Source organism: Macaca nemestrina, chromosome 17 (genome assembly GCF_043159975.1).
Source record: "Macaca nemestrina isolate mMacNem1 chromosome 17, mMacNem.hap1, whole genome shotgun sequence".
NCBI classification, from domain to species: Eukaryota; Metazoa; Chordata; class Mammalia; order Primates; family Cercopithecidae; genus Macaca; species Macaca nemestrina.
In genome coordinates, this window is record NC_092141.1 from 91,468,500 (window position 1) to 91,484,188 (window position 15,689).

Genomic DNA, 15,689 nt, shown 5'->3' on the forward strand with positions numbered 1-15,689 from the left:
GCCGCAGCCTACCAAGTAGCTGGGACTATAGGCACGCATCACCACGTCCAGCTAATTTTTTTATTTTTAGTAGAGACAGGCTTTTGCCATGCTGGCCATGCTGGTCTCGAATGTCTGACTTCAGATGATCCGCCTGCCTTGGCCACCCAAAGTGCTGGGATTACAGGCATGAGCCATTGCGCCCAGCTTGAACTCTGCCACTTCTAAGTAGGCCTCAAGTTATGTCAAAATCAAGTTTTTATTTTTAAAGAGAGACTTTTCAATGTCTTCCGTAAGTTCATAGAAAAAGAGACTTAAGAAACATATGAATCAGGCCGGGCGCGGTGGCTCAAGTCTGTAATCCCAGCACTTTGGGAGGCCGAGACGGGCGGATCATGAGATCAGGAGATCGAGACCATCCTGGGTAACACAGTGAAACCCCGTCTCTACTAAAAATACAAAAACTTAGCCGGGCGAGGTGGCAGGCGCCTGTAGTCCCAGCTACTCGGGAGGCTGAGGCAGGAGAATGGCGTGAACCCGGGAGGCGGAGCTTGCAGTGAGCTGAGATCCGGCCACTGCACTCCAGCCTGGGTGACAGAGCAAGACTCCGTCTCAAAAAAAAAAAAAAAAAAAAAAAAAAAAGAAACATATGAATCAATTGTAATATAGAGTAATAGAACATACTAGACCTTATGTAGATCCTGATTTAAACAAACTGTAAAAAAAATTGTGAGAAAATGGGGAAAACTGGACATTGGCTATTTGATTAAAAAAAATTAGGTGATTGTAATTTGTTCTTTTTTTTTTTTTACTTTTTTTTTGAGACAGAGTCTTGCCTTGTTGCCCAGGCTGGAGTGCAGTGGTGCGATCTCAGCTCACTGCAACCTCTGCCTCCCAGGTTCAAGCAATTCTGCCTCAGTCTCCTGAGCAGCTGGGACTACAGGTGTGCGCCACCACGTCTGGCTAATTTTTTGTATTTTATTAGAGATGGGTTTTCACCGTGTTGTCCAGGCTGGTCACGAACTCCTAAGCTCAGGCAGTCCTCCCACCTTGGCCTCTGAAAGTGCTGGGTTTACAGGCATGAGCCTCTGCACCAGGCCATAATTTGTTCTTTCAACCATATTACAGTTATGTTTTTATATTTATTTACTTATTTATATTTTAGAGATGGAGTTTTGCTCTTGTTGCCCAGGCTGGAGTGCAATGACATGGTCTTGGCTCACTGCAACCTCCGCCTCCCGGATTCAACTGATTCTCCTGCCTCAGCCTCCCAAGTAGCTGGGATTACAGGCACCCACCACCACACGCAGCTAATTTTTGTATTTTTAGTAGAGATGGGGTTTCATCATGTTGGCCAGGCTGGTCTCAAACAAACCTGACCTCAGGCAATCCACCCACCTCAGCCTCCCAAAGTGCTGGAATTACGGGCGTGAGCCACCACACCTGGCCAGTTATGTTTTTAAAACATTAACCAAAAAGCTATAGAAATGACAACCTAAAATTATCCTTTTATTTAAGCTGAAGTTGAGGGGAGATGTTTTCTGAGAGATGTTGACATGAATTTGAGTAATCTAGAGGGTTGAGACTTCCTGAATTTCACTGATGCATTTGTAAAAATCTATACAAACTGAAAACTATAAATAATAATTTTTTTTTTTTTTGAGATGAAGTCTCATTCCGTCACCCAGGCTGGAGTCCAGTGGCATGATCTTGGCTCACTGCAACCTCCACCTCCTGGGTTCAAGCGATTCTCCTGCCTCAGCCTCCCAAGTAGCTGCGATTACAGGCACCCACCACCATAGCTGGCTAATTTTTTTTTTTTTTTTTGAGATGGAGTCTAGTAGAGACAAAGTTTCACCATGTTAGCCAGGATGGTCTCGATCTCTTGACCTTGTGATCCGCCCACCTCGGCTTCCCAAAGTGCTGGGCTTACAGGCATGAGCCACCGTGCCCAGTCCATTATTGTATTTTTTTTTTTTTTTTGAGACGGAGTCTCGCTCTGTCACGCAGGCTGGAGTGCAGTGGCTGGATCTCAGCTCACTGCAAGCTCCACCTCCCGGGTTTAGGCCATTCTCCTGCCTCAGCCTCCCGAGTAGCTGGGACTACAGGCGCCCGCCACCTCACCCGGCTAGTTTTTTGTATTTTTTAGTAGAGACGGGGTTTCACCGGGTTAGCCAGGATGGTCTCGATCTCCTGACCTCGTGATCCGCCTGTCTCGGCCTCCCAAAGTGCTGGGATTACAGGCTTGAGCCACCGCTCCCGGCCAATTTTTGTATTTTTAGTAGAGATGGGGTTTCACCATGTTGGCCAGACTGGTGTCAAACTCCTGACCTCAACTGATGCACCTGCCTCGGTCTCCCAAAGTGCTGGGATTACAGTCGTGAGCCACTGTGCCCGGCCTCAACATTGAAGTGTCAACTTGAAACTACCTTTGCAGAGATTAAGGCAGTGAGAGAGGCTGGGTGCAGTGGCTCACACCTGTAATCCCAGCACTTTGGGAGGCTGAGGTGGATCACTTGGGCCCAGGAATTCAAGAACAGCCGGGGCAACATGGGGAGACCCTGTATCTACAAAAAGCTTAAAACTTAGCCATGCATGGTGGTACGAGCTGTAGTCCCAGCTACCCAGCAGGGCTGAGGTGGAAACATTACTTGAGCCAAAGAGGTTGAGGCTGCAGTGAGCTGTGATCACACCACTGCTCTCCAGCCTGAGTGACAGAGTGAGACCCTGTCTCAAAAAAAAAAAAAGAGAAATTTCACATAGTTAATTCCATCTTCTTTCTGACATCCAAGCTGTCCTTGGTTATTCCTGGGCATAAGCCAAGCTAATTTCAGGAGCTTTGGGAGGAATTTATGGTTTAACTTTGAAGCAAGGATGATAATAGTCCCTTCCTAAAACTATCACGTCCCTCTTCTGGGGCTGAAACTGCCTTTGTAAGGCTAATGAAAGGCCACAAGTTTAGGATTGTGGGAGGGGCCTGAACTCTGCTAAAATGTAGGCCTGGTTTCTACAATCCCTTACTTCTCAGGATTCATGTAGCCAGAGGTCACAAGATTTGCAACTTCCCGAATTGCACCTATAGATAATATCAGTATTGCAGAACCTAAGATTGGCTTTTTGAGATGTTTTTCAGAGTGAACCCACCCCAACCTGTGACTCAGGACTCAACTGGTTCCTGTGGCCCCAGCCTGAGGCAGACTCAGTGCTTGACGACCATTTTCCACACACCTTTATGATTTCATCCCCAGTCAGTCAGCAGCACCCATTCCCTAGTCCCCTGCCCACCAAATTGTCCATAAAAAACCCTAAACGCTGAGCCTTTGGAGAGACTGATTTGAGTAATAACTCTGTCTCCTGTGTGGCCTGCCAGGTGTCAATTAAATTCTTTTCCTGTCGTGCTGCAATCTTGATGAATTGACTTTTTGTCTGTACAGCGGGCAGGAAGAACCTGACGGTCAATGACAAGCTGAAGAATGATGAGATTCATACATTCGGAAAGGAGAGCTTTATTTCTCATAAAGGATTTCAGCCTGCAGGGTGGCCATTTTGACAGGCAGGGAAGCACTGCCTCTGGCCAGAAGCCAGAAACAGACACTTCCAGGGAGGGGCAAAAGGAACAGGAATCTTTGCAGAGTAGTGTGTAAATATACATATTTAGCAAGCTACAGGAGGCGTCATGAATATTTTTGAAGAGAGAAACATACACAACCACAGTGAAGCTTCAGGCCCCTTCATGAGGGTCATGTCATCTGGCCAGAAGCACTCCATGGTTAGTGTGATCTCTTATCAGTAAGGAATACTGGTCAATTGCGCTGGAACTGCAAATGGGAGGGTTATCAGCGGTGGAGTCTTTCGAAAGGGCTGGTTTCCGTCAAGCTCTTAGCAAAGAAAACCTAATGGTCGTCAGCCAAGGGCCGCCCGTAATAACAGGTGTCTCACCTCCCATCTGTCATGGCTGAGAACTATCTTCAAGGTAACTCTGGGATCTCCTTAGCCAGTAGGGGGTTCGTGCAGTCAGTTGGGGGTCTTTGGATTTCATTTTCACTTCTCAGAGGACAGGAAGAAAGGCTCTAACATGGGGAATCCTGAGAACTGCTGGTGTCTGTTAAATATGACTACAAGTTATTTTTCTTATGTCACACTCTTCCAGACATGTTCTTATTTCTCATTTCTGATTTCTGTAATACACATACACTGATTTCATAAAATGTTTATAATTAGCAGAGGAGTCCAACACTACCATTAAGCCATTTTGCTTAACTGAAATCCATTTCTTGGAGGAGTAAGTGTTATTCTTTACTTTGTAAACTGTAAGGTTCCAAACCAATGTACTTCGTAAAATTATCCACCATGAACGCACGCAAATGTCAAAAGGCCATCATTTAGCATCTGCCCTCGTGCTTCCGGGTCCGTCACGTGGTTACTGCGAGGCAGGCCGCGCATGCGCGCTGCTACTCCGCTGGGCCTACGTGACACGAAGTGAAGCGGTGATGGCGGCGGACGAGAGCTGTGCCCCCGGCTCGCCCCGTCGGGAGCCACGAGTAAGGCGAGTGTCCGATGCCAAGCTGGCTGAGCGAGCCCGGCCGCGGCCTCCAGGCCCCGTGACCACCGGACCGAGCACCCTGGAACGGCCACGGCTTGGCCTCAGGACAGTCCGCGCGCTCACCGACTCCCTGGTGAACGCCGCTTGGCCGCCACCGCCGACGCAGGACCCGCGAGAAGCGGAAACCGGCGCTAGAACCCGGTCCCCGCGGCGCCGTACGTGGAGTGAAGCTGCGCTCCGCCCCGCGCACTCCGATTGGCTCTGGGGCCTGGCCCGCCCCTTCTCGACACTGTCATTGGCCTAGACAAAGCCGTAGGGGTGGGGAATCCTATTGGCCCAGGGGTGCGGCTTGTCCTCTCCGGATGCTCTCATTGGCCGAGTGCGGCCGTGGGGGGTGAGGCCGCGTCGGGGCAGGACAACAAAGGGCCGCGGGCGGCGGGCGGCGGTGTCCCAGTCTCCCGGTGCTTCCCTCAGGCCGAGGCGCCCGGCCTCCCGCCCGCAGCGCTCCAGATGAAGTGTGAGCACTGCACGCGCAAGGTGAGCGCCGCGGGCCCGGGAGGCGCGCGCCCGGTGCCTGTCCCGTGGGGCTCTCTCTGGGCGGCGGAGGTTGGCGGCCCGGGCCCGCCGCTTGCTCGCCTCAGGGCTCTTCAGGGCTTCCCCGGCCTCAGCACCCTGGGCCCGCCCGGCGTGGAGGCGGCCGGCGCGGGGTCCGCTGCGCTGTGGGGCGGGCTCGGTCTTAGCGGTTCTCCCTGAACTTGTCCATCTTTCCCACGCCCGCGAAGCGCGGAAACGAACGGAGACCGAGCCTCTCGTGCCGCGCGGCACAGTCCGAGTAAACGCCGGTCGTGGCGGGAATGATCAGAAGCGTTCCGAGGGGATTTTAGGCGTTTTCGAACCTGTCCCGCTGAGGGTCACCGAGCAGCCGGTGCAGGGGCGGAAGCAGTGACGGCTGCTGACCGGCGCCTTCCGCGCTTGTCTCCAGGCCGTGGCAACCACCGCGCAGCGCACGCAGTGGGGTTTGTAGCTGTTTTTGCCGAAATGGGCTCCCGTGGATGCTGCTCTGTGGCTGGCTCTTCTGTGCGTGACACCGTGGCAGGAGGCTTCCGAGCGTTCAATGGGTCGTTCATCCCCGGTGGTGGCTGCGTCGTATTCTAAGGACACCTGCGTCCGGGGGAATTCACCTATATAGGGGAGGCTACTGTTGCTTCTGCTTTTTTATTATTGCAGACAATAGAGATGTGTGTGTGATCTTAAGTACGTGCGCTTTTGTTTCACTAGAAAGGATAGAAGGCCAGGCGCGGTGGCTCACGCCTGTTATCCCAGCATCTTGGGAGGGGAGGCCTCGGCGGGTGGATCACCTGAGGTCAGGAGTTCGAGACCAGCCTGGCCAACATGGTGAAACCCCCTCTCTACTAAAAATACAAAAATTAGCCAGGTGTGGCAGTGCACGCCTGTAATCCCAGCACTTCGGGAGGCCGAGGCAGGTGGATTACCTGAGGTCAGCAGTTCAAAACCATCGTGACCAACATGGCAAAACTCGGTCTGTACTAAAAATACAAAATTATCCGGGCGTGATGGTGCATACCTATAATGCCAGCTACTCGGGAGGCTGAGGCAGGAGCATCGTTTCAACCCGGGAGGAAGAGACTGCAGTGAGCCGAGATTGTGCCCCTGCACTCCAGCCTGGGTGAGAGTGAGACTCTGTCTAAAAAATAAATTAATTAATTTAAAAGAAGATAGAAATACATGAGCTTCATTGGTCAGAGTATGCACATTTTCTTAATGGAGACGAATTAAAAGTTCATTAATAATGTTCCTTTGCTTTTTTAAGGAATGTAGTAAGAAAACAAAAACTGATGACCAAGAGAATGTGTCAGCCGATGCACCGAGTCCAGCCCAGGAAAATGGAGAGGCAAGTAGATTTTTCAGTTTTATATCAACCCAGAGTAAAATGCTGCTGCTGTTTTTCTCTTTGGGGGCTCACAGCACCATGCACATCACTGCTTTAGAGAAGACTGAAGTACGGCCGGGCGTAGTGGCTCACGCCTGTAATCCCAGCACTTTGGGAGGCCGAAGTGGGTGGATCACTTGAGGTTAGGAGTTTGAAACCAGCCTGGCCAACATGGTGAAACCTTATCTCTGCTAAAAATACAAAAATTATCCAGGTATGGTGGTGCACATCTGTAATCTCAGCTACTCAGGAGGCCGAGGCAGGAGAATCGCTTGACCCTGGGAGACAGAGTTTGCAGTGAGCTGAGACTGCACCCTTGTACTCGAGCCTGGGCAACAGAGGGAGACTCTGTCCCCAAAAAAAAGACTGAAATAGGCTGAGCGTGGTGGCTCACGCCTGTAATCCCAGAACTTTGGGAAGCTGAGACAGGCGGATCATCAGGTCAGGAGATTGAGACCATCCTGGCTAACACAGTGAAACCTCATCTCTACTAAAAATACAAAAAATTAGCCAGGCGTGGTGGTTGGCACTTGTAGTCCCAGCTACTCGGGAGGCTGAGGCAGAAGAATGGCGTGAACCTGGGCGGTGGAGCTTGCAGTGAGCCGAGATCGTGCCACTGCATTCCAGCCCAGGTGACAGAGCGAGACTCCGTCTCCAAGACTGAAATAAACTTGAAGGGGCTAATAAAGACATGTGTGAGACAGTCCATCGGTGGCACAAGGCCTGTCTTCTCAGAACACACCCATGCCAAAACACACTGCATTGGGAACAAAGAAAACGTGGTGTAATATTGGATTTCTTCTTTGAATTTTTTTTTTTCCCCTTTTGAGACAGGGTCTCACTGTCACCCAGGCTGGAGTGCAGTGGCTCACTGTATGGCTCACTGCAGCCTCGACCTCCGAGGCTCAAGTGATTCTCCTGCCTCAGCCTCCCTAGTAGCTGGGACTGCTGGTATGCACCACCGTGCCCAGCTAATTTTTTTTTTATTTTAATTTTTTTGTAGAGATGGAGTTCCATTATGTTGCCCAGGCTGGTCTTGAACTCCTGGGCTCAAGTGATCCTCCTGCCTCAGCCTCCCAAATTGCTGGGATTATAGGCATGAGCTACTATACTCAGTCCCAGCTGAATATTTTTTAATAGTAAGCTCCATTCTATAAAATGAGTATTGAGATAGGTAATTTATAAAATAACTCAAATTTCATGATTCTATAGTTAATTTTTTTTAATGGTTTCCTTTTTTTTTCTTTCTTTTTTTTTTGAGACAGAGTCTGCCTCCTGTTGCCCAGGCTGGATTGCAGCGGTGCGATCTTGGTTCACTGCAACCTCCGCCTCCCAGGTTAAAGAGATTTTCCTGCCTTAGCCTCCCAAGTAGCTGGGATTCCAGGCGTGCACCACCACGCCCAGCTAATTTTTTGTATTTAGTAGAGACGGGGTGAAACCATGTTGGTCAGGCTGTTCTCAAACTCCTGACCTCAGGTGATCCACGTGCCTCGGCCTCCCAAAGTGCTGGGATTAGAGGCATGAGCCACTGCACCTGGCCTCTTTTCTAATTCAGTTCTTGTTTTTAAATTATCCTTAGCTAGTAGTGATGGTTTCTGTTTATTGGATACATACCCTGAGCCTGGCTCTCAAGAATGTGATTTTATGGCCAGGCATGTTGGCTCACATCTGTAATCCCAACACTTTGGGAGGCCGAGACGGATGGATCACCTGAGGTTGGGAGTTCAAGATCAGCCTGACCAACATGGATAAACCCCATCTCTACTAAAAGTACAAAATTAGCTGGGCGTAGTGTGCATGCCTGTAATTCCAGCTACTCAGGAGCCTGAGGCAAGAGAATCCCTTGAACCCAGGAGGCGGAGTTTGCGGTGAGCGGAGATCACACCACTGCACTCCAGCCTGGGTGACAGAGTGAGACTCCGTCTCAAAAAAAAGAATGTCATTTTACATACAGTCTCATTTCATGCTCAGAAGAAGCATTACCTGTAAGCCTGGCCATTATCCCTGTTTTACTGAGTGAAAGATGTTGGGAGAGGTTGAGGTCATTCTACCCTTAGAAAGTACTGGTACCAATTTATAAATGGAGAGTTGGCAATATGGCAGAAGCATATTTTTTCCTTAAGTTTAGTAGTCCTGATACGTTTAATCTGAGAGGTTTTCTGGTTGCCCTGTGTGCTGTGGGGACTGTGGGGCTTAGGGAGCAACAGGGCCTGAGACAAGCACTCAAAGAGCTGGCCACAGGCAGAAGAGAGGTAGGGTGCATTGGAGTCCTGGAGGCAGCTGGGGCCAGTGCGCTTAAATGGCCGGCCCCAGGGGCCTCCGTCGCCTGCCCTCTGGTTGTGACATCTTGGACAGATATCTAAGCCCTGTGAGTCTCATTTCTTTATCAGAGGCCTGGGGAGTAGGGTTACTTCCCTCCCAGGACTGTGGTGAGGATGAGATAACGTGTGTACACAGCCTAAGCGGGCGCTCTTCCAGGTCAGTGATAGACACAGGGTGAGAGGAGTTGGGTTAGGGTTAGTGGAGTGGACCCTGAAGAGTAGTCAGAATTCAGGGTGGGAGTCTAGGGAAGGGCACTGGCACCAGGCAAGAGGAGGGTGTGGACAGACATGCTCTAGGGAGAGACAGTGGCTCCCCTTGGCCAGGTCAGTGACAGTGCAGAGCTGTGGAGACTGTGAGGGGATGACTCAGGTGTTTGTTTTAGGGCAGGTGATGGAGGTAACCGACTTAAGCTGGCTAGAGTAGGGGGAAGAATTGCAGGGAGCCACTTGGGTGGTAGCTTTGAGAGCCTAGGCAGAGGTGGTGGGCCTGGGCAAGTCTGCCAGAGTGGTAAAGACAGAACAGAGGACATAGTGCAGGGAAGAGAGTGCAGTTTTAGCTCCACAGACACTGGGCCTTCTACAGTGTGTGAGTCTGGGGTTTGGTGAGGAGAGCACTCTGCCGGAAGTGCAGGTGGCAGGGCTGCCCTGGGCAGAGTGAGGCCGGCGGGCCTGATAAAAGGGAACAGGGCTTCTGCAGAATGCAGGAATGTGGAAGGCAGCAGGAATAAGAAGAAAGAATGTGACAAATGAGGAGGGAATAAGACCTGGACCATGAAACCTTATGGAAGGACTGAGTTATACACAACGTGTCTGGTGGCAAGGCAGGGAGGAGGCACTGCTGGGCGAGGGGTGCAGTTTGGTCATGGGCACCTCGATCTGGATGGGCTGTGGAGGCAGAATTCACGCAGCTGTGGGCACCAGACGTTTGGAGTGGAGCAGTAGCTTCAACCCACTTGGAACTTCTTAGAAGCACAAACTCTTGAGCCCCATGTGGACCTCCTGAGAGCCCATCTGCCCTGAGTGCCCATCTGCCCTGAGTGCCCATCTGCCCAGAGTGCCCATCTGCCCTGAGTGCCCATCTGCCCGGAGTGCCCATCTGCCCGGAGTGCCCATCTGCCGAGTGCCCATCTGCCCGGAGTGCCCATCTGCCCGGAGTGCCCATCTGCCCTGAGTGCCCATCTGCCGAGTGCCCATCTGCCCTGAGTGCCCATCTGCCCAAAGTGCCCATCTGCCCGGAGTGCCCATCTGCCCTGAGTGCCCATCTGCCCTTAGTGCCCATCTGCAGCAGAACAGGATCCCAGGGGGAGTGGGCTGCACGGAGACATGGGGTCATGCATAGACAGGAGGCAGAGGTGACACCTGAGCTGCCGTTCACAGCACACTATGGAAGGAGGGGGACATCCCCAGCTGCCTCCTGTCAGATCATGTTTTAAAGAAAAACAAATGCATGGACTACCTGAGGAGCTTCTGTAATTTATTGACATTACTCCTGTAAGCGTCAGAGTATTCGTGTGTTCATCCACCAGTTATTTATTGAGCATTATCTGTGTGCAGTACCTCTTGGAGGTGCTGGGGAACAGGAGAACAGACAGTGTTCGAGCTTTCATGGGCTTACATTTTAGCGAGGAGGGACAGACTCCTGCCAGCAGTCAGCAACATGAGTACAGATGGGTCGGGAGGGAAGAGACGAGTGAGGGAGTGGCGCTGTTTCAGCAGGTGTTGGACATCCTCTCTGCTGAAGGCCACCCAGGGTGAGCCTGGGACTCTTAGAGGTCGCTTCATGCAGAGGGATGGTGAGAGCAGCAAGGGCCAGTGGGGCGGGACGTGTGGAGACCAAGAGGGCTGTGATGGGACCCAGGCAGACAGGGGCCACTGGCTTTGCTCAGGCCCTCTGTGTGAGGGGCGGCTGTCTGAGCAGAGCAGAGGTGTAGTTTATGTTTTAGCAGATGTTGGGGGACACAAGGGCCAATCAGGAAGGAGAGGCTGGAAGGGATCAAAGAGTGACTCTACATCCAGGTCAGGATGAGCATCTTGTTACATGTCCAAGTGCAAACCCAGAGCCAGCACTGAGTTGTAAAGTTCTGAGCCTTGAGGGAGAGGCCAGGGCTGTGGGTGGCCTCAGGGAGCTGTGGGATGGTAAGCTTAGGGAGCACAGAGCTAGAGGAGCAGTCAGAGGGCTGGATCACAGGCACCAAAGAGGAAGGGGTCTAGGAGGAGGGAAGGGCCAGTGGGGTCAGCTTCCAGAACACAGGGGTCATTTACTTCCTACCACATGATGGTGCTAGGGCTGGGTTCCACCTTTGTCATCTGCATGGTTCCCTAGTGTCATCGTGGGCTGGGCCCTGTGTCCTGTGTCCCTCTACCACCTTGAGCTGCTCAGTGGCAGAGACTGTCCTGCTTCTAACCCCTTGAGCACCAGGCCTGGACCCTGGTATTGTCTCCGGTGTTTACTGTGAATTCGTATATGGGTATTACCCTCCCTAAAAAAGCACATTAAAGAGTATTTGTTGAATAAGCATGCTGAAACGTTACCTTCCTTTCATAGAAGGGAGAATTCCACAAGCTGGCTGATGCCAGGATATTTTTGAGTGACTGCCTGGCATGTGACAGCTGCGTGACTGCAGAGGAAGGAGTCCAGCTTTCCCAGCAAAATGCCAAGGACTTCTTCCGCGTTCTGAACCTTAACAAGGTAAGGCATTCAGGGCATTTGCTGATGCTGGGGAGCCGGCCTGGAGGTCGAGGGGAGTCCTGGCTTCCTGTACAGAAGCCTCTGCTGGGACAGCCGATGCACATCTCAGCCTTTTCCCGGTGTTGCTAACGTCCCGCTTTGACCTTTTTCCAATCCTCTCCATCAAGAGCAAAATCCCTGCACAATTTCATGCTCCCTTAATGATGCTCAGGCAGTAGTGGGGGGCTGGCACCACCCCTCAGGCTCCTGTGGCTTAAGCAGGGCCTCTGCCTGGTGAGGTCTGGTAACACGGGTGTTGGTGATCATGCGGGCAGCACAGAGCCGGAGCTCCTGCTGTCCTGCCTCTGCTGCACGCTGTCGGACACGAGAGTTATGTTCTAATAGACCGACCAGCTTGGGGCAAGGCAGAGACACTCCAAGGAAGTAAAAATTCCCAAAGCTCCTTCCTTCAGCTCGTCCCTGCAGACCTCCTCTACAGAACTAGAGGTGCCACTTGTCTTTCCGTGGATAGGTTGTATTAGTCCGTTCTCACAGTGCTGCAAAGAACTACCTGACACTGGGTAATTTATAAAGCAGAGAGGTTTGATTGACTCACAGTTCCACAGGCTCTACAGGAGACACGGCTGGGGAGGCCTCAGGAAACGATCATGGCAGAAGGGCCAAGGGGAAGCAAGCATGTCTTCACGTGGCAGCAGGAGCGAGCAACTGAAGGGGGAGGTACTCCACCCTTGTAAGCAACCAGATCTTGTGAGGACTCACTGTCACGAGAAGAGCAAGTGGGAGATCTGCCCCCATGACCCAGTCACCTCCCGCCAGGCCCAGCCTTCAGTTTCACATGAGATTTGGGTGGGGACACAGGGCCAAACCATATCACAGGTGAAAGAGAAAGAGACAAAGGCAGATGAGGTTGAAAAGCACTTCCTGGTTTCCATGCTGTCACCTCCAAAGGAAGCATCGGCATCTTACCCCGCCCAGGGTGTAGGAGCCCATTCACAGTAGGTAGTGTGCTAGAGCAAGGTAGGGGCCTCAAGAAACACTGACTGGCTTAAGTGTGGTGGCATAGGGGACAGCCAAGGAGCCTTCTCACGTTTGCCATTTACCCCCATGGCATCTTCTGGACAAGTCATCCAGCATCGATTAGATCACAGTATTTTTCTTTTTGAGACAGGGTCTCACCCAGGCTGGAGGGCAGTGGTGCAGTTTTGGCTCAGTGGGAAGACTCAGGTGATCCTCCCACCTCCGGAGGCTCCCTGTAGCCTCCAGAGCAGCTGGGACCACAGATGCGTGCTATCACACCTGCCTAATTTTTGTATTATTTGTAGAGATGGGGTTTTGCCATGTTGCCTAGACTGGTCCTGAACTCCTGTGCTCAAGCAATCCTCCTGCCTCAGCCTCCCAAAGTGCTGGGATTACAGGCGTCGACCACCATGCATGACCTAGATCACGCATGCAGATAGAGACACATGTCCTTTGTGTTGCCCGCATTCGTCGTGTCTGGGTGCACGCTGACTTACATGCAGTTGCACGGGAGCTCCATTAGCAAGCAGCAGGCTGCCTGGTTAGGATGGTCTGAACCAGGAGATGCCACCCCCATCAGCCAGGTTCGCCATGCATACCCGTCCCCACCTGCTCACCCTTGGCCTTTCAGGGAACAGAATGGCTTCAGCCATTTTGTTATGTCGTACAGACTTAGTGGATGCAGCTTTGCAGACTACTAGAGACTTAATTCTGTGGTATCAACGGTTTTTGCAAAAACACTCTTGAAAGTGTCTGTGTCACTTTATACTTCCCTAAGTGATATGGGCAAACAGCTGTGTGCAGCCATCCTGGTCGCATTCAATATCAAATTCAGGTTTTTCCAACCTGATGCATAGAAAATTGTATCTTATTTGCATTTTCCTGCTTATTTAGAGAAGTTGGTTGCCGCAGATTATGTTTATTGACAGTTTATATTTTATCTTATGCTGCTTGTCCAGTCTACAACTTATATTTTAGTACAGTGTGAGATGTGGATACATTCTTTCTCTGTTTTTTTCTTTTTTGAGATGGAGTCTCACTGTCTTCCAGGCTGGGGTGCAGTGGTGTGATCTCAGCTTACTGCAACCTCTCCTTCCTGGATTCAAGCAATTCTCCTACCTCAGCCTCTCAAGTAGCTGGGATTAAAGGCATGTGCCACCATGCCCAGCTAATTTTTGTATTTTTAATAGAGACAGGGTTTCATCATGTTGGCCAGGCTGGTCTCAAACTTCTGACCTCAAGTGATCTGCTCGCCTTGGCCTCCCAAAGTTCTGGGATTACAGGCGTGAGCCACCATGCCCAGCCAGATACATTCTTTTCTATTCGAAAAAGTCAAATTGTTCCAGCATCTTCTCTTCTTCCCCCGTTGACCTGAAATATCCTGTCTCTCTCATATATTGATGGATGTGCGTCCATTTCTTTTTTTTGGCCTTCACCATGTTGGCCAGGCTGGTCTTGAATTGCTGGCCTCAAGTGATCCACCCGCCTTGGCCTCCCAAAGTGCTGGTATTACAGGTATGAGCCACTGTACCTGGCCTTCTTTTTTTTTTTTTCTCCCTTTACTTCCACCCCACCCTCCTGCTACGTGTCTATTTCTTTATTCTTTTTTGAGATGGAGTCTCGCTCTGTCGCCCAGGCTTGAGCGCAGTGGTGCGATCTTGGCTGACTGCAACCTCTACCTCCTGGGTTCAAGCAGTTCTCCTGCCTCAGCCCCCTGAGTAGCTGGGATTACAGGTGCACACCACCATGTCTGGCTAGTTTTTGTATTTTTAGTAGAGATGGGGTTTCTCCCTGTTGGCCAGGCTGGTCTCGAGCTCCTGACCTCAGGCCATCCACTGGCCTCAGCCTGCCAAAGTGCTGGGATTACAGGCATGAGCCACCACACCCGGACCTTGACTCTTTTTATCTGAATCTGTCTTCTATTGCACTGCCAATGTCTAGTTTTGGTTTAAGGATATTGATAGCCTTGTGGTTTTATGCTAGTTTATGCAGTATTTTTTTAGAACAGTTTGTAGATGAGGCTTACTCACAAAGTGTCTTGGGCCTTGTTACTTTTGTTTTCTTTTTTTTTTTTTTTTTTGAGTTGGAGTCTCGCTCTGTCGCCCAGGCTGGAGTGCAGTGGAGCGATCTCAGCTCACTGCAACCTCCGTTTCACTGCAACCTCCACCTCCTGGGTTCAAGCAATTCTTCTGCCTCAGCCTCCCACAGTTCTGGGATTACAGCTGTGAACCACCATTCCCAGCCGGGCTGATGACTTTTAAGAGGCATCTCTGCATACCATTTTAGTGTGTGTGTGTTTTTATTATTATTTAGTAATTTCAGTTATTCATTGGCCAATGTTGTAATTTGTATTTTCCCTTTAAAATTATTTATTTTTTCCAGATATGCACATTTACTGATATAACATTGTTCCTGAAATTGACAAAGTCTCTTAGATCTGTAGTCATGTCTCTTTTAAGACAGAGTATCGGCCAGGCCAGGTGGCTCATGCCTGTAATCCCAGCAGTTTGGGAGGCCGAGGCAGGCGGATCACAAGGTCAGGAGTTCGAGACCAGGCTGCCCAATATGGCAAAACCCCATCTCTACTAAAAATACAAAAAATTAGCTGGGCATGGTGGCGGGTCCCTATAATCCCAGCTACTTGGGAGGCTGAGGCAGGAGAACCACTTGAACCTGGGAGGTGGAGGTTGCAGTGAGCTGAGATTGATGGTACCACTGCACTCTAGCCTGGGCAATAAGAGTGAAACTCTGGGCCGGGCGCGGTGGCTCAAGCCTGTAATCCCAGCACTTTGGGAGGCCGAGACGGGCGGATCACGAGGTCAGGAGATCGAGACCATCCTGGCTAACACGGTGAAACCCCGTCTCTACTAAAAATACAAAAAAGTAGCCAGGTGAGGTGGCGGGCGCCTGTAGTCCCAGCTACTCGGGAGGCTGAGGCAGGAGAATGGCGCAAACCCGGGAGGCGGAGCTTGCAGTGAGCCGAGATCCGGCCACTGCACCCCAGCCTGGGCGGCAGAGCAAGACTCCGTCTCAAAAAAAAAAAAAAAAAAAAGTGAAACTCTGTCTCAAAAAACAAACAACAACGAAAAAGAAACAGAGTATTACTCTGTCCCCCAGGCTAGAGCACAGTGGCTGTGGCTGTTGCTAAGTGTGATTATAGGCTCTGCAGTCTCGAACTCCTACCCTCAA

At 51.0% G+C, this 15,689-nt stretch overlaps 1 protein-coding gene across 2 annotated transcripts in view; it reads left to right on the top strand.

Annotated features, from left to right (window-relative positions):
• Positions 1-4,875: 4,875 nt before the first annotated feature.
• Positions 4,876-15,689, top strand: part of LOC105469350 (nuclear prelamin A recognition factor) — a 31,109-nt gene continuing 20,295 nt past the window's right edge. The window contains exons 1-3 of one of the 2 annotated variants that reach the window (XM_011720295.2): positions 4,876-5,059; positions 6,354-6,434; positions 11,340-11,483. In XM_011720295.2, coding sequence (XP_011718597.1) covers positions 5,033-5,059; positions 6,354-6,434; positions 11,340-11,483 — 252 coding nt within the window. In that variant the 5' untranslated portion in view covers positions 4,876-5,032. Of the gene's footprint in view, positions 5,060-5,545; positions 5,600-6,353; positions 6,435-11,339; positions 11,484-15,689 lie in introns of those variants that run through there. The other variant, XM_071081888.1, reaches the window with a different exon arrangement.